The 19,172-nt window shown below is 42.5% G+C and overlaps 1 protein-coding gene across 2 annotated transcripts in view; it reads right to left on the bottom strand.

Moving 5' to 3' along the window:
* Positions 1–5,299: 5,299 nt before the first annotated feature.
* Positions 5,300–19,172, bottom strand: part of CERS3 (ceramide synthase 3) — a 112,065-nt gene continuing 98,192 nt past the window's right edge. For both annotated transcript variants that reach the window (XM_069985238.1, XM_069985246.1), the window contains 7 exons: positions 17,954–18,011; positions 16,312–16,362; positions 14,686–14,778; positions 14,228–14,356; positions 14,037–14,143; positions 10,970–11,123; positions 5,300–6,838 (listed from right to left, as the gene is read on the bottom strand). In XM_069985238.1, the coding sequence (XP_069841339.1) occupies positions 6,722–6,838; positions 10,970–11,123; positions 14,037–14,143; positions 14,228–14,356; positions 14,686–14,778; positions 16,312–16,362; positions 17,954–18,011 (709 nt within the window). In that variant the 3' untranslated portion in view covers positions 5,300–6,721. The remainder of the gene's footprint in view (positions 6,839–10,969; positions 11,124–14,036; positions 14,144–14,227; positions 14,357–14,685; positions 14,779–16,311; positions 16,363–17,953; positions 18,012–19,172) is intronic.

Raw genomic sequence — 19,172 nt, 5'->3', positions numbered from 1 at the left:
GACTCGTGGAATAGGGGCATAAGGGTCCTATTACACAGGCAAACTGGCTGATATTGCTCTGTGGAATAAGACCAGCGATCAACTGATAAACAAGCAAACAACTGTTGATCAGCTGATTTGCGTTATTTGGTGTGCTAGAAAAAAAAAATCATTGCTCATCAGCCTTAGAGTATGTCCACACTATGGTATCCCAGTGGATCACCCGCCGCGGATTCCGCAGCTCACCCCAGCGCGTATCTCTGCTGGTCCCAAAGGCTTCATTCATGGTTTGGCAGATTCCACCGTCCACCTGAAGAATGAACTAGCTCATTCTTCGGGCGGACAGTGGAATCTGCCAAACCATAGAATGAAGCTATGGGACCAGCAGAGATGCGAGCGCCCATGGCAGGTGAGCCGTCTGCATTCCGTAGTGTGGACATATCCTTATGGTGCGTTTACACAGAAAGATTTATCTCACAGATTATTGAAACCAAAGCTAGGAATGGATCTAAATTGTAGAGAAATGTCAGCCTTTCCTTTATGACCTGTTCCCTGTGTATAGTCTGTTCCTGGCTTTGGCTTCAGTAATCTGTCATACAAATCTCTCCATTATATATCCTTGTGTAATAGGGGATTTGCAGCTGGCAAATGATGGCAACAAAGGGCCACAAGAGTGATCCTGTGATCATCCGTATGGCACTAGAGAACAGTGAACCTCCAGCATGCTCCGGTTTGTCCAAACCTGAGCGTGCAGAATTTGATTACCGGTGGCTGAAGATGTTGGATGCTGCTTGGAAATCCATATTCACAACCAGATCAAGCTCGAGGTTCACTCCTCTCTATGTGACACTCCCATCATGGCAGTATTGTAATAGGATCAGTAAATGAGCACCAGTCTACGTAATTGAATGTTGGAACATCCAATAGGGACATTACTGATGTATGGGCAGGATAAAAAACCATTCCCAGCAAAATGAAGACAAGCAACTGTGGTCAGACAGGTGTAAAATACTGATATATATATCCACTTATAGGCCAACTATTAATATGGAGGATAGCATGGACATAAATAAGGCTCCTATACGGACACATTATTACAGTAATGAAGTAATGCTTCACGCTAGCTTACGGCCTATTTGTTACACCCATACTATTATATTAGATGGGCTGATCTATCACACACAATACAGGTGACCCAATCTCCCCCAACATCACAAGCAGAGACCGCAATCTGTAAACATAAGGTATTGGTTAAAATTTTGGACCAGTTTGTATTTTTTTTTTCTTTTTAAGTTATAACATTTTTTTCATACTTTATCAATAATGTTCCATTTGGAAGAATTACAGTGTTAAAGATATTTTAAAAGATATTCAAAAGAATTTGAGGGTATTTTTCTCTTGGCCTTCTGGTCAGTCTCCTCCTGCCATAGGATTAGGATCCAGCAATTGTACTGACCAATCCATCAAAGTCAGCCAACAAGGTGAGCATAGGATTTCTTTGCTGGCAGAAGCAATCATTCTATGAGCACTCCCATAGACAGGCTGTCTTTTACCTTAGAGGTCAGTACTGCCATCACTGGCACATTCAAGTATATTGGATCTCCCCTCAAAGTTTTCTCTTGCACTAACTTCATCATAATCATCAATGACACTTCTGACCATATAGCCAAGATCAGAGAATAAATCCCAGGCTATGATGAATTGTCATCTAAATGTGGTTACACCTACCCTGTCTATTACTTAGTAGGTGCTACAGGCTGCAGCAGGTCTGTCTTCTATACAGTCACACTGATTCTGTTATCAGTGTTATGCAGACAGGTACCATGTTTAGAATGCCAGAACCAAATACTTGTGATTTCTGTTTAAAACATTAGTTTGCTTATTTGCTGTTATATATATATTGTCTTGGATATAAATGTATAGTAAAAGCAGTGTATGAGCCACATCAATACATTCTACCGAAAATATAAACTGCTTCAATCGAAACTTGCTTTTTTTTTTTTTTTTTTTTTATGGTTTATATATTTTTAAATGGGTTATTCAGGCTTAGAAAAACATGGCTGCTCCAGTTTGGGTGTGCTTTTGCAGCTTTTTATGAATGTGACATATCGGGTCAGCGTGATACTGTTGGGCAGCGCTAACTGCAGGCTATGGGATGCAGGCATTTTTAGCAAGATGTTTTTCTTGATAATAAATGTGTCTGAAGGTTTCCATACACGTACAATAACTGACAGCCGAATTATCGTTATCTCTCCCGTGCATCCTCCCCATGCACAGGAACGTTCATGCCTTACTGTATTCTCTTTCGGAGGAGTAAGCCGCAGCAAAACAAAGTGGTCAGCTGTGGTTTTCCATTGTGCCCGACCCCTATCAACACCGACATCATTTCTCAGTGGTTGTTTGGGATGGCCCCATACACTAATAAAAGCTACTGTATTTTTCTGCGGGGGATCTCTCCGCTGCGGAACCCGCCGTGCTCAGTGTCCTGTAGTGAGTAAATGGGAGGGCGTGCGCTCCTCCACTGCCGCCGCTCTCCGCTTAAAGAAGTGACATGTCTCTTCTTTGAGTGGCGGCTGCGGAGGAGTGCGCGCTCTCCCATGGAAGGGCTCACGCACCTTCGCTTCCGTTGGTCCCTGCTCAAGTAACAATTCTTTGATCCCAGTCATAGAGACGCTGTGGGACACTGATGAAGGTGGGATTCTGCCACTTTTGCGGTTTGAACTGGCCCTAATAACTATAATCACTGTGTCCAGGGAAAAGCGGAGCGGTCCATCAGCTCTCAGTACTTCAGGGGCTTGGCAATGCTCTTTGACACTTGGCACAGAATTAAAACAATGTTTTGTACATTTTGGGAGCACAAATCTATGGAAGGTACAATGTGTCTGCAGTTTAGAATGTGAATTGCAGCTGACAGATTGTCTGTAAATAAGTTGCTCTTATTGGCAGTGCATTGCTGGATGATTTTAATTTTTTTTTTCCTAGTTGCCATATTTGCCAGTGTCCTAGTTCATGTAAGCCGGAAAATGATTTGGAAACTGTATTCTCTTTACCCTCCTAAGGAAAATGCAACACACTACTACTTCCTGTATAGTAAAAAGAGATGTTCATTGCAAGAAGCAGGACAAAGTGAACAAACACACAAGGGGTGAACAGAGCCTAAGTTGACAGGAAAGGATGGTGTTTTACGGACCTTTGGGGGGGAAAAAAATCGACTTTTTTTGCATCATGCACATGGAAAGACTAAGGGCTCTGTACTAAACTGTACACAATGCTATAGGTATTCTGATGACTGCCTGTATCCCTTGGCCAGCTATGTTCTAGAAAAGATGTGGTCTCAGATCAGCTGAATGTCACACATTGAGGCTATGTATATTTGCTCTCCATCAGCTGAACAATTTCTTCAGACTTCTTATCAGTAGGAGGTGAAGGAATGTTCTGAGCAGCGAATTCCTCAGTGCTCCCACAAGCCTCAGCAACACCGATCTGGTCTTTACTCTGCCTTATTTGATAGCTTATTATAACCATACTCCATGTCAAGTACGTTAATCTATGTACTCAAATATTAAGGATTAGAGAGGCTAGCAAGGATTAGGAAAACATAGCTGCTTTCTTCCAGAAACAGCGCCACTCTTCTCCTTAGTTTATATGTGGTATTGTAGTTCAGTTCCAGTGAATGGAGCTGAGATGTAATACCACACACTGCCTGAGGACAGGTGCAGTGCTGTGTTTGGAATTCTAGATAACCTCTTAAAGTAGTATCTATTTGCTGAAAACATACCATTCTGTAAAAATGTTACGTTAGGCTGTGTTTAAAAGTGACATTTAGTGTTAGTATAAAAACTTTTGTCGTATAATGGAGACATGTTAAAAGTTTTGATTGGTCAGGGTCTTCATACGTTCTGCAATTACTGTCTGTGCACCATGGACCATGTGCTACAGAACTCCTGGAATCAAGCTCTAGAACAGTTTAAAACACTACTGTACTGAGCTCCCGGCATCATCATGAAGGATGACCTGAGTGCTGAAGTACGCTCCGCGGCACATTGACCGCAAATGGAGTGCACAGCTGCACGCTTCACCCAGTTTTATCTAGAGATTGATCAAAGCTTTCGCACTGACTAAATGTCTGCATGACATGTCAAAAGTTTTTATAAATAATAATGATGCTTTAAATGTAGTGAGTTATCAAAAATATTCTAGAATGTCCTACTGAAAGAATAAAAGCTGCCATGACTGCAGTGGGGTCCAGCCTCATCTTACTGCCTATGGAAATAGGACAAAATGTCCATATAGTGTGTGTGTGTGTGTGTAAATATATACACACATATATATACATATATATATATATATATATATATATATATATATATACACACACACATATACATGTACACACACAGTGGTACCTTGGTTTTAAGAGTAACTTGGACTGAGAGTGCTTTGCAAGAAGAGCTCACAGTTTTTCAAAGTTGTAACTTGGTTTAAGAGCTCCCTGTACTGGATGGGAGGGGCATGGTCTGCATAGCTTGGTCTACAGCACTATACTCTGACCCAGGAAGTCTTCCCCACCTTCCAAATTAGCAGATCTACTTCAGGCTAGGGCTTGCATCAGGGGACAGGGCTGTGGAGGTAATCTCTTCATAGCTGTAACCTCTCTCTTTCCAGACAGAGAGTGCTGCTATACTGTGCCCACATATGCCCTGCTCATTCCTTTATGCTCCCTGCAGTCTGTCAGCACTTGTGTTTCCCATCCTCTCCATTCCTGTTATAATGTGCCTGCACTTACACTCAGACATTCACACTGCTGTAGAGGAGTTTCCCTCACTGTCTTCCTGCACAGCTCTGCGATTTCCACTTCCTGATTGGTCCATGCTGAACACACCCCTTCCCCAGTGCTGTCATGTGACAGCAGCCCTGCTTCTCTATTCTAGCCTGTTGTAGTGCACTACTGCATTATGGGGATCTGCAGTTCCATCCTGTATCTACAAATAGCTGCTGTTCTGTCAGGTTTATGCACTTACTATACATTAAACACCACATGCTGATTGGTATACTGTTGTACAGAAACTTATAATATCACATGTAGCTGTGTCTAAGTGTTTGTTTCATTTGTTTTACATGTTATTCAGAATTTAAAAAAAAAAATCATTTTTGGGGTGTGGAACAAAGTGTCTGGATTTCAATGATTTCTTGGATTACAAGGTCCTGGAACAAATTATGCTCATAATCCTGCAAGGCACCACTGTATACTTGTAGACTTGCTAAATTCCAAGCAAGTAAAATTGGAATAACTAATGAATTACCACACCCTGCTAATAAACCAGATAAAATCCAATGCTTTATTATCCTTGTGGTGTCATTTACACGTGGACAAATTAAAGATACAAAATTAGTGTGTAAAGAAAGTTTGGGACTGGAATTAACCATGTGTATCCAGGCCAGTCCACCGCAGACAACACCAAGCCTCCTTATAGCTCTCATTCCCTCCAGATTTGGTCTTCATAAACTTGGCTGCAATAAACCCCAATGTGCAATTTTAGTTTTTTTTTTCTGGGAATACTGCAAATTGTAGAAGATGCATCTAACAGCAGCTGATCCTGGTATACATGTACAATAAGGCAGCACGTTACTATAAACTGTATAAAAGGGCTTTATGAATAGGACCTATAGAAAAAGAAAAAGACGTGGCTAAAATCTCCACATTCAGCAAAAGGCAGATATAGGTTAGGCTAGTTGGTATTTGGGGCTTTAGAAACAGACAGAAAATATACTGTATACATATACAATAAAGCTATTAGAGTGCCATCTCTCCTCTCTCACCACACATCTTTGGATATAATACCTAGTATTCATTGGCTAAAAGTCTTATAAACGTTGCATATGTATTAGAAGACCTATGTCCTTTGCTGTTGGTTGAAAGCAGGCACAGCAGTGATACGTGTTAATGGCATAGGGAACAGCTAGTGCTTCCTGTGGTCATCTCTGGAACAGACGGGCAGAGTTATCCTGCCGTCCCCTCCCACACAACTCATGTATTAGGTCACAGCATGCGCACAGCTAATCTTGTGTGTATTATACACAGAGCTCCTCTTGTGTTCCGTATGTGGTATAAATAGAGCCAAGGAGGAGGCGGGGATACAGTGTCATCATCTTCAGTGCACTGAGAAGTTAACCCTCTTGTGCAATGAGAACAGGAACCGAGTGGATCCGGGGCAACAGTTGTCAGCAAGGTTTTTAGTGCAATAAAAGCTTCTTGTTCCATAGTTTGTATCCAAAAAAAAAGAAAGAATGTTTTACAAACTGCTGCGATGCTGCCGTCTGTCCTGGTTTCCTTCTGGAAGACACTGTAACAAATCCCACCCCCACACATACACGTTTTGTAAATGACTTTTCCCGGAGGAGATGCTGATACTATAGAATACTGTCTCCTGTTTAAAAAGTTGATTCTAAAACAAAAACAAGAATCGAGCGGTCACTTAAGGTGGATTTTTTTTTTCTTCTTAAAGTTTGTGTTTTGGAACTAAAAAAAAAAAAAAATAAATGGCTGGGCCTTGTATCGAACATAGTTAGTCCTAATGAAAAGGACCCCGCACCTTTCCGATCTGTGGTGCCCCTCCAGCTGAAGTCCGCTGCCCCCAGTACCCTGCTGCGTGCCTGGAAGTCCAACAATAATGATCCTTTACTCCTTATTCTCTCGATGTTATCAGGGTTGGGGTGCGACTGCTTACGATGAGCTGCAAACCTAGCGGTCGTGCTGCCCGTTTATGATGCGCTTCTTTCCATCCCCATTGCTTAATGGCTGCTCCTCGTTTTCCTCGCTGTCCTCTTCTTCGTTGTCACTCCGATCATCACCGGACATCTATACAAGGAAAATTAAAAAAAGATGACAAGCTTTACTCCGGAATACCCCTTTTATAATTCAGCCTAATATTTGTATTACAAAGTTTTAACATTATCCCTCACAAAGCTTGGCAATGTTTGAAAGCCCCACAGAGTAGGAATGATCGAACAGCGGGAATCTTCAGGTTCGTTAGAACTCGAACCATCGGCTTTTCATTCAAAAATCGATGGTTTGAGTTTGAACGAACCTGAAAATTCCCGCTGTTAAATCATCTCCACCACAGAGTACTGGTTGTGACAGCGTGGTGTGTTGTGTATAAAAATAAATAAATAATAAAATATATAATATATATATATATATATATATATATATATATAAATTTTTTTTTCCTTCCTTTCTTCCCAACATTGGTGGGGCTCCATACCATTTAGTTTGTTTACGCCTATTTTAGGGATGGGGATAACCTTATAACTTGGGAGTATCCATTTAAAGTGCAAGAAGGTTGACACATTCATAAAAATTAAATATGCAATTAAATTATTGTGCAATGAAAACTCTAGATTCCAGAAGCAATTCTTTCCCATGTACAAGATCTCTACTTGCCCTCAGGCAAAGCTAAGGGGAGGATTTATGAAGACCGGCGTACAAGTACGCTGGTCTTATATTAGGCCCCGCCCCCTTATCCCTGGCGTGTGCCTCTTAGTGAATCCGGCTGGCCACGAGTCCGGCGTACTTAATCTAGAAGCAGGTGCAGATTTGGATCATGATTTACGCCTGCAATAAATAAGGTGCGGGGGGAGGCCACACCCCCCCCGAAGCTCCCCCAGGCGACCAATCGGGTGAGTGGGGCATACGCCAGGGAGAAGGGGCAAATCTGCACCTTCTCCCTGGCCTACATTTCATAAATGTCCCCCTAAATCTTTAACTGTCCAGGCATGATGGGAGTTCCCAAGGTTCCCTACCGCTGATCTAGAGGATGAAAGACTGTATTATCCATGTCTATGTCACAGTTTGTTATAGTGTATTGTAGCTCTCTGTAAGCTTCATGTCTGTGATTAGCGCTTTATCATATAGATGGATTGTTTCATTGCAGACATTAGGGTCATAGTGCTAGGATATACCAACATTGTCTGATCAGCAGAGCTCTGGCCCCAACTGTGGTAATAGATGAATACTGCATCTTGAAACTTTACTATACCTATATAACCTTGTACTCTGAAAACACAGATGCTTATCAGAGGTTGTGTTTCTCTCATCTGATACAATAAAAACGCCGGTGTTGGGGCTATGCTCATGAATGGCGTGCTTTCTACAGATGAGCACCTCATTCCCGCAGAGGCTGCCGCTGCTGCTGAATGTAGAACATTCTTTTGTTCCTCTCCAAGAGCTGGTAAGTTTCCTGCTGGCAGTGCTTGGCTTGTGTAAGTTCTGTGGCTTATTGCAAAACTCTGCTTTTAAATCCTCACTTGGCACATACACAAAGAGCAAGAGCCTAAGCCTCTGGATGCCTGCACATGCAGGGGGCTTTGTTCCACCAGCCCTGAAAATTGGCCCCAAGAGAAAGGGAAGTGAATATGGTAAATTTACCATTTCACTTTAGATGTATTGATATAGGGAGACAGAACAGGAGCTGAACAGAAGGTGGCTTCTAACAGTGTCTTGATAAGAAAGTGATGTGTTGGACAGTTTCTGGTTTCCATAGGGTTTTAAAATTTGTCCATTCCTTGACCGGGTCACATGTGGCTCATAGCTACTGTATATGTTCCTATATGCACTAAAAATGTAGTCGTGATGATTTAAATGGGATACACGATCTCTTTCCCTATTCACAGTATAGGAGAGGTGTGGAACACAGGAGGTCCGACCACTGCCAGCCCCCCAATCTTCATAACGGGGCCCCATCTCTTTGTTTTGAGCACGGGTTAACGGGTTAGCATGCACGGTGCCACTCAATTTATTGTCTACTGAGCCACTAAAGCTAGTCAAATACAAAGCTATATTCGGCAGCTTCCATACAGAATGAATAGATTTAGGGACTGTTCTGGATATCATAGGGGATACTTATCCCCCATGCTGTGCATAGCGGACAAGGTGGTGTAGGTCAGATCTCACAGAGGTTATAATACATGCACCCCTAGTACTGTGTGCATATAGCTGTGTAATATTTTAAAGGGTAGTTTCGGACTCAACATTTTTTAGTAAAACTCAAATTTTGATTAATTTACTTAGTGAGGGCGGGTTCACACTACGGAATTCTCGCAGATAAACTCTGCGGAATCCCCCCAGCTGTATGCGCTCACGGACGCGCACCTTTCCGCCGGCTCCATTGACACCATTCTATGGGCCGGCTGATTACGCATTCCGCCGAAAGAACTTACATGTCGATTCTTTCGGCGTAATGCAGAATCAGCTGGCCCATAGAATGGGGTCTATGGAGCCAGCGGAAAGGCGCGTGTCCGTGAGCACATACAGCTGGCGGAATTCCGCAGAGTTTATCCGTGAGAATTCCTCAATGTAAACCCACCCTGAAAGCTAAAATTGGATCCAGCAGGGAGAAGTCCTTCCTTTATATTTCTGGCTTTAGCTTTTTTAGGCTGGGTTCACACTACGTATATTTCAGTCAGTTTTGTGGTCCTCATATTGCAACCAAAACCAGGAGTGGATTGAAAACACAGAAAGGCTCTGTTCACACAATGTTGAAATTGAGTGGATGGCCGCCATATAACGGTAAATAACTGCCATTATTTCAATATAACAGCCGTTGTTTTAAAATAACAGCAAATATTTGCCATTAAATGGCGGCCATCCACTCAATTTCAACATTGTGTGAACAGAGCCTGTGTTTTCAATCCACTCCTGGTTTTGGTTGCATTATGAGGACCACAAAACTGACTGAAATATACGTAGTGTGAACCCAGCCTAAAGGAGAAGTCCCACCAAAGTTAAAAATCTCTGGCAAGCAGGGGGCTGCAGGAACATACTAAAGAAAGTATACTTACCCCTTGCCATGCCTCCGTTGCGCCGCTGTCAGCTAAAAGATGTCATTCTTGGCCAGCAGCTGGATATGTCACATACCGGGCTCCTCCAGCTGCAACGTCACAGTGTGTCCCGCCCCAATCACTGATTGGCTGAGCAGATAGTACATCTGCCGGTTACGCGGCGTTGCAGCAGAAAGTGCTGCAGGGCAACAGCAGCTGACAGGAATCGGTAAGTCAGCACTGCGGGGCACGGGGAAGGATAATTATGCTTTCTTTATTATGTTCCTGCAACCCCCTGCCTGAAATTTTTAACTTTGAGGTGTATGGTAATCAATTGCAGTTAAAGGAGAAAGCCCACCAATCTTACCACAGGGAGACATAATGGGTTGACTGGGTTTTGATCTGCTAATGTTATCTAATCCCTGTATTAGGCTGTAAGATGCATCCACAGAGCTGGGTCATATTGACAGTTTCTGTATGGAGGCACAGGGAGTCCCTGCTGCTCCATACAAGGGTCCAGAGCCATGGGCACTGTGAGATTCTAGATTGTTCCTCTGTACAACACTGTATTACAACTTCTAGGGAAGAACATCTCTGTAACAAGATACCGAATGGAACTGCTGCTTTTTGCGTTTTTCTCCATCAGATTAAAACCAACACTGACATAAATCACCTGTAAGAGCTTCCATATAACATCATGTAAAGTAGGTTCCCATGCCCTGTACAACTTGGGCATTTACATAATACGGTGGTGTGCTTACTGTGATACCACATGAGTAGGACGCTGCATTGTGTGTCAGTTCCGGAAATGTAAGAAAGGAAATGTGCCATACTAAACTCCTGTCATTTGCATCACTCATTCTCTGCTGTGCAGAAAGACCGGGCCTCAGGAAGCCAGGTTCACATGAGGAAGTTTGCAGCAGTTTTTCTTGCATCTTTTCTTAGCAAAAACCAGATCCAAAGAAAAGGGAAGTATCTTTTTTTTTTTTTTTTTTTTAACTCCACCTGCATGAGCCACAAAACCTACAGCGAACTGACATACATGAAACCTGCTCATAATGTTTTTCCTCTATTTATTTTTTATGGGTCAATTTGTCTCACTATCACCTGGCATACTTTCTTATGGAGGCTGGATGGAGATGAAAAGGACATTGTTATAGTAAGAACTTACATTTCCTGAGATCATTTTGCGCACCATCCTAAAGATAAGGTATGCCCAGTATATATGAAGGAACTGAAGAATAAACATAACCATATTGAAGAAGTAGTAGAGGAAGAAGCGTGGGCAGTAGTACAGGGGGTACACCACTGTAGAATAGATTATCCTGCAAAACAAACATGTTCATGATGAAGTACAATTACTGATACCATTACTCAGCACGCAAACAATTATCATGTAGGATGGAGATCACCCAGACAGCTAAGCATTTATTATCATATTCTGCTATTATAAGACCTTTCACAAGTGAATGGAAACTATGGTCCCCAGGGGCCCTCAGTAGTTATCATGGTGATGTATACTGTGCTTTCCAAGGCTTGGCAGTAAGCAGTGCTTTCCATGTCTTGGCTCTGCCTTTAAAAGCAGTCAGTGACATTTTATTTTTCTAATTATTTTAAACAAATATGATAGACATATGGCAGTGTAAATATAGCCTACAACTGGCTCCCCTATATTAGACTCATTGTAACGTAAAAAGAACCGGCCATATAGAAAATGCAGTTCAACCTGCAGGCATTATGTTACAGAGTAAGAGGAGCTGAGCAGACGGACATATAGTTTTGTGGGAACAGTTCCAGAATAGTTTTTTTTGTTATTGTTAATGCCTGCTCACACTAGGCTAAGTAGTCAAGTGGGTGGTCCTACTCAGTAATTGACAGCTGTCTTTCTATGTACACATACACAGATATCTGTCAATTATTAAGTTGGACCACCCGCTTGACTACGTAGTACAAAATGAGCAATGGTTTATATGTGTGTAAATCAGTGCTTATCAAACTGTGAGGTGGCCCATTGACTCATTTTGTACTTATTTTATGTTATACAGGGATTAAGAAAACAAATGGAGGGTAGACTAAGCAATAGTTTTTATATTTGCATGGACTTCTACCAGAGATGGTCAGGGCCAAGCATTCTGTTTGGTCAGTCTGGTGAGGCCCAGGCATCATTTTATCTGTTGGGTGAGGCTCCCGTAGAAAAATTTTGAGAAGCGCTGGTGTAAATAGGTTATCCTGAAACTTTTTCTATAAAACTATAAATTAAGCTGCTCTATACCATGCTGCATGCACACTGGACTGCATTTTTAGTGAAGTCACTTTAAAAGGAAAATTAGCAGCAGGTTAGAAGTATCTAACCTGCTGATAAGACCCTATAGCACACGGGGCACTTACCTTTCTTACCTTCCTCTTTGGTGCTATTTTTGCGCTATTAGCAGTTTAATTCTAATACTAATACGCCCTTTTGATGCACTGGGGGTGGGACTACAAGGATCCACCCTGGCCAGCCCGCTCTGCTGAGGCAGGGAGATATCAGCAGGTTATATAGTTCTGACCTGCCTATAGATTTTCCAGCGTTAGAAAAACATGGCCACTTTCTTCCAGAGACAGCACCACTATTGTCTCCAGTTTGGGTGCAGGTTTTGCAACTCCGTTCCACTGAAGTGAATGCAGCTTAAAGGGAACCAATCACACACAAATTGGCCATAAAGATAAGGAAACGTGCTGGTACATCAGCCAGCACGCTTCCTAACCATCCCCCTGTCCCCTCCGTCCCATGAACATTCAGCCCGCAAAGTTAGTTTAATAGTGTCCCGCGCTGTATGCAAATTACCATGTAAGTAGTCAAGGTGGGCGGGCGGCTGGTCAAGTAGTCACGGTGGGCGGGGGCTTCGTCATGTAGTCACAGGCTCCTGGGCCGCCTCCGGTGCTGTAATCACGCCCCTCCGGGCGTGTTGTAAAGCGGCTCCTGGTGACGTCACTCGGGGGGGCCGGCATTGCACGTCGGCCACGCCGACGTCTTTACTAAGTTGCGCATGCGCAGTGCAGCCTGAGAAGACGCTGCTGTACTGCGCTTGCGCGGCGTAGTACAGCAGCGGCTTCACCCACTGTACTGCGCACGCGCAGCTTAGTAAAGACGTCGGCGCGGCCGACGTGCAATGCCGGCCCCCCCGAGTGACGTCACTAGGAGCCGCTTTACAACACGCCCGGAGGGGCGTGATTACAGCACCGGAGGCGGCCCAGGAGCCTGTGACTACATGACGAAGCCCCCGCCCACCGGGACTACTTGACCAGCCGCCCGCCCACCTTGACTACTTACATGGTAATTTGCATACAGCGCGGGACACTATTAAACTAACTTTGCGGGCTGAATGTTCATGGGACGGAGGGGACAGGGGGATGGTTAGGAAGCGTGCTGGCTGATGTACCAGCACGTTTCCTTATCTTTATGGCCAATTTGTGTGTGATTGGTTCCCTTTAAATGCAAACCTGAACTGGAGACAAGAGTCGTGTTGTCTCTAGAAGAAAGCGGCCATGTTTTTCTAATGCTGGATAACCCCTTTAACATATTAACATATGTGTAATGCAGGTGTAGATTTCTATTCGTATTAAAGAGGCAAGTCTGGCTTCCATATCCCTTGCGAATATTTTCCTTGTTCCCGATTATAAAAATAAAAAAGAGAAACAAATCTCTTAACCACTAGACTAGAGACAACTGAGCTTTACTATTAAGGCCCTATTACATAGACGATTATTGACTGTTCTGGACGATAATTGTTTGGTGTAATAGAACATATTAAAAGACATTGATAATCCGACATGCATGATATTGGTTGATTGTGGTCTTTCAACATGTTGAAATAGCATGATCATGTTGGCGATGGTCTGCCGTGCATGGCTCCAAGTAACAGAAGCAGTGGCAGCAGACCGCCGCTGACTTCAATGTGCCCCACGAATGATCTAAAGATCATCCAGGCCACCTCTCCCGCTGCTCCCTGCATGTAATAAAGTCAGCGAGCAGGGAACAAGGGGGAAGCGAGTGCTGAGCTGGCAGGTCGGCGCTCCCTTCCTCTCATTATCATGCCATGTAATATGGCCTTTAGTCTTCTACACTTGCTTCTATTCCTGGGTCATCCCCTCTTACTATCTCTGTGATACACCTACATATTTCAGATAAGCCTACCTTATAAAACATCACATTTTGCTTTAGACTGCATTAGATATACCTAGACATAGGAACTTACCAGAATGGGAAGATAATGAGCCGACTGATCACAAAAACCACTGCAAATACCACAAAGAGAATGTTGCAGGTATTGCTCCACTGGGCATAGCTGCACATTTTAGCAGCCTTGAAAAAAAAAAAGGAAAAAGAAAAAGCGTAAGGGCAGGTATGAAACCAATATACAATACAAAGCAGTCATCATCACTTTACCTCTAGCAAAACATCTGAGACATCGTGCACCAGGAGGGTCAGAGTACCCACTCGGATGTACTTCACTCCCCATGAAAAGTTCAACAGAAAAATAGTGGCCAAGTGGTGAACAACTTGTACCTTGAAGTCCTGCAGAGAAAAAAAAAATGTTAATGTAGTATAAAATGCGTTAACAAAATTCTATTCTGTCAAGCAGAACGGTATGTATGATGTTGATGCTTCCTCCTCATATCCCTCAATTTCCTCCAGCTTTCTTCAGATGAATGGAACATTGCCCGATTTACATTTCCAGTCCCTAGAAGTGTTTTGATTTCCTGTGTCTTTATTCAGCATCTTAGATAGACACAAACACGTGTATAATGCAGCTGGTCAGTGTAGGGACCAAAAGAATAGACCTGCTGAGAGAATGGTCAGAAGTCTCTGATGGTAACACAGGGTTTCATGTGATCTTCTCTTACCTTCCGTCTAACATCAGAGGCAACGCTGAATAGCAGGGACCAGTAGAAGCCCAATTCCATCACATAGTACCAATACTGGGAGTCAAGAACTTCCTAAAATGAGAACAGAACAAGGAAATATTGTTAGTGTACAGCCACATATGCAATGAACTGAATAAAATATCATCCAATCATACCTTGTATAATTTAGGAATAAAAAACAGGATAAAACTAAAATCAGGTTAAAACTTCATATTTTTCACAGGACCAAGTTTATATAATGCACTTTTAGGCTATGTTCACACAACGTATATTTTCGTAAAAGTAAGGGATGTTGCCGATTGCAACAACGGCCATGGTTTATACGTAAATATACGTTACGTTGCTGTCTATGAAATCCCGTCCGGAGCATATACACATAGTATATGCTCCGGCCAGGTTCTCTAGTGGCGCCGCAAAAAACTGACATGTCAGTTTTCTGCGGCCGCTATTTATTGAATAGCGGCCACAGAGAACCTGTCAGTGCACACAGTAAGCACGCGGCTCCGGCCGCACGCTCCATTGTGTGCAGTGGGGAGTTCTGATGCGCGCGCACACTGATGCATCAGAACTTAGTGGCGCTAAAGATCATCCAGCCGGTACTGCAGCATGACTCAGCATAAAAAAAATAAAATAGCTGTCCCAACCCCTCGTTTCTATCCAGGTTATATGGAAACCTAGTTGCAGTTTCTATGGTTTTTTTTCTTGGAGACCATGGATGTCTTGATGGATCGTGGTCCTGTGGTTGGTGCTTTCCTTTGTTGACTATATCGTTACTTTGTTCAGCGTCCACAGCTGGAAGCAGAGTCAAAAAGGAGAATAAGGTGGTGGTTTTGGATTCATCCTTTGGTTTCTTTGTGGCCACAAAGAGGACACTTCAACCAGGTATATTGGGATCTGCGCCAGCACCCTGACAAATTTCATAGCTACTGTAGAATGTCCATATCCACGTTTGATCAGCTACTAAATGATCTTTGTTCAGGATTAACTTACCAGGACACGGACATGTGGTCGCTGATCAACCCCGGGGAACGTCTGATATTTACCCTCAGGCAAGGACATTTAAATCTTTACTTTTTTCTAGACTTGTGGCAATAGGAAACCCTTGTGTTTTACTATTTGCCACAGTTTAAGAGCGACAGTCATGCCACCCTCAGAGTGTGACTATTGGTTTATAGTTCTAGATATAGGGGCCTATAAGAATTCTGCGAATGCTGAGGTCTTCAGAACTTCTAGAATGAGTGAGCTGCTTCATACCGGCCAGCTCTCCCTGTATTGACTGCAATCCTGTGTGTCATTTATACAAGACATAGTTAGTATGTTCAGACATAGTTAGTATGTTCAGAAGAAGAAGAAGAAGAAAAAAAAGAAGACACCTATGAAGTTGTTAATTTCTTCCATATAGATTTGCTATTGGTTGTCTACCTAATATAAAACCTTAGTATTGTGATTGTTCTACATTATTTGGAGCTAGAATCATGATGCTGGCTACTAACCACTGAGCCATAGTTCTGTAAGAACTTCCAGAGTACTTGTGTTAGTGCATTAGTGTTTTACTCTGTTTTAATATCAGAATTAAGCTCTGTCCATTTTACCTACTTAACATACCTGCTTTGGGTATCCGACCCATACTTCCCACACATCATGAAACCAAGGTTTCTGCAAAAGAAGAACATTTTATTATAACTCTGCATATTATTAGGCCTATGGGGGCCTTAAGGCAATGTTTCAATAGTTTTTTCATCAGAAAAAATCTACAGCAAAAATACATGGCAGCAATCCAACACATTTACTTGGATTTCTGTTGTATTTCATTATTGCTGCTGATTCTGCCACCGTCTAGGAAGTGGATTAGTACTATCAAATGGGAATAATCCACATCTCTGTGACCAGACATTTTTCCTGAAAGGAATACACAAGGAAAACTTTAGAGTTATTTTTCACAACACGGACACAGAAAGGATTTGCACTGCAGTTGACAATTTTAAAAGGTTATCCAGGATGAGAAAAAAAAAAAACCCAGCTACTTTCTTGCAAAAACAGCATCATCACTATCCCTAGGTATTACAATTCAGCTCCATTAACTTCAGTGGAAGTGAGCTACAAAACCCACACCCAAACTTAGGACAAGAGAGGTGCGGTTCCTGAAAGAAAGAGGCCATGTTTTTTGAAAACTGGAAAACCCCTTTAACAATGTGTGCAATTCCCATTGAAAACAATAGAGTGCAAACAAAATGCACCTTCCATATGCAGTCTAACGCTGAATATGCAGCAGAATAAGCAAGTCTCTGCTGGACTTTGCAGTGTATCACCAGAATCTGAACTTTTAATCTTAATGCCCAATGCCAGGCATCTGATATTCAATGTGGGACAATTGCAAAGTGAAAAGAATAGGGAAAGTAATACATTATGGATAAGGCATATCGCAGAAGGATCCCACTGCATGCCACCTGTCTGCCGTCCTGTCCTGCTAACTACAAATGGATTAGCAGAATTGTCTTTGCTTCTACAACTATCTTTGCCAGCCATTGTATTTATAGTAAATACATAAAAATATAACGTTTGCACTGTTTAGAAGCACACAGAGTGCAAAGTCTTTCAAGCCAACCAGGTTCTGTTTTCTGCCTCTACCTTATTCTTCAACCGGATGGGTGCCTGGACGATGACTATAGCATGCCGCGCTAGGCACACTATTCGCACAATGCACTAGTATTAATACATTTACCCCCCTGTCTTTATATGCAAAATTTGTGATTTTAATGGGAGAGGAGAAAAAGTCACTGCTAGACATGTCTGGAATCAGCATATCCCTAGGGGGGAGGGTCGGACATTGAAATTCAACATTCCTAATCCTTCCTTTCCCCCTCAATACTATCTGTCTGCGGACATAAGATAGTCATTCAGTCCCGCTGAAATTGACAGCTTATTTTTCTCTAATGTGTGTTGTGGGAAAGTGTTTTTTTTCTGTTGCACGGTAACAACAGGGGGTCACAGTTCAGAAAGGAAACCAAGAAGTGATCAAATCCATGAGGGAGAAGGACAGTACTGGGATGTAGGTTACAGCACATATATGTAAAATATTAGCTGAGCTCCTATGGGCAGCAACAAGAATCTGCTTGATAAGTCTTCCCCTATTGTACGACATTATGTTCTCCCAGACACCAAGTGCGAACGTGGCCTAAATGTTAACAATAACTGTAGAACAGATTATTTGTAATCCATAAATGTCAAGACAAGAACGGCAACTTACATCATAGAGGACAGCGATTCCCCCGATCAGGGCGCACAGGTAAAAGGTGAACCTCCAGCTGCGGAAGAAACACATGAGTTAGTTTGGTACAAGTGCTCTATGCTTACTCCTTCCATGTCTACATGAAGCATAGGAGATGCTTTTGGATAGATATATATATATATATATATATATATATATATATTAAATGACATGTCTGGATAGGGCTATATTATTTGCCAACATCTACAAGGAAGTATTAAAGTTATTCTAGCACAATAAACAGGATAAAGAAACGTAATGTAATGAAATGTATACACCGATAAGCCACAACAATAAAACAACAGACAGGTGAAGTGACTAACTCTGATTATATCATGACAGTGACGTCTGTCAACGAGCAAGACATATTAGACGACAAGTGAACTGTCCGCTCTTGTTGCTGATGGGTTGGAAGCAAAAAAAATAAAATAGGGAAGCATAAGGATCCAAGTAGTGACTAGGACCAAATTGTGATGACTTGATGAAGAGATCAGAGACTCCACTTGTCTTGTGGGGTGTTCTTGGCATGCACTGGTTAATACCTCCAGATGATGGGCTAAGGAAGGACAACAAGGAAACGGGACAGGATCAGAAGTGCCCAAGGCTCATTCATGTGTCTGGAAGGATAAACTGCTTCTACAAATCTCACAGAATAACTAGTGTACAATCTATTGCACTCAAGCATGGCGTCACATCACATGGAGTCACATGCTGCTCCATCGGCAGCCATGCATGGGCGGATGAGCCTTTCAGCTATATACAGGGACGGGCACAGAGCAGGGGTGGAAATCCATCATTAGAGTGAATGGGGTTGCAAAGAAAGCCTCCTCTATTAGTAAGTGATCTGCTACATATACTGCACTGTTTTGAAAAAAAAAAATCATATTAAAGATGGCCAATCCTTTTAAATGAGGGATCAGTTTCATGCTACCCACAGAAATCTAAGGAGGAAGGGAGGAAGAAAAAAAGCGAGGAATGACTGGAAAAAACTGAGGGGCAGAGACAGACAGCAGACAGACTACAGTTCTAGTAGTAAATACTAGAACTGACCCTGATACTGAATTCACAGCTTAGACTGCTCAATACTGCTCTATAGTATATCTATGCTGTTGATACTTCTTAGGATATGCCAAGAAGATACAAGATAGCAGGATCTCCTTCTCTGTGTGTGTTTGTAGTGTATGGGTGACATCCTCGA

Source organism: Dendropsophus ebraccatus, chromosome 1 (assembly GCF_027789765.1).
Source record: "Dendropsophus ebraccatus isolate aDenEbr1 chromosome 1, aDenEbr1.pat, whole genome shotgun sequence".
NCBI lineage: Eukaryota > Metazoa > Chordata > Amphibia > Anura > Hylidae > Dendropsophus > Dendropsophus ebraccatus.
Note: the sequence above shows the minus strand (reverse complement) of the source record. Positions and strands in the feature narration are given on the sequence as shown.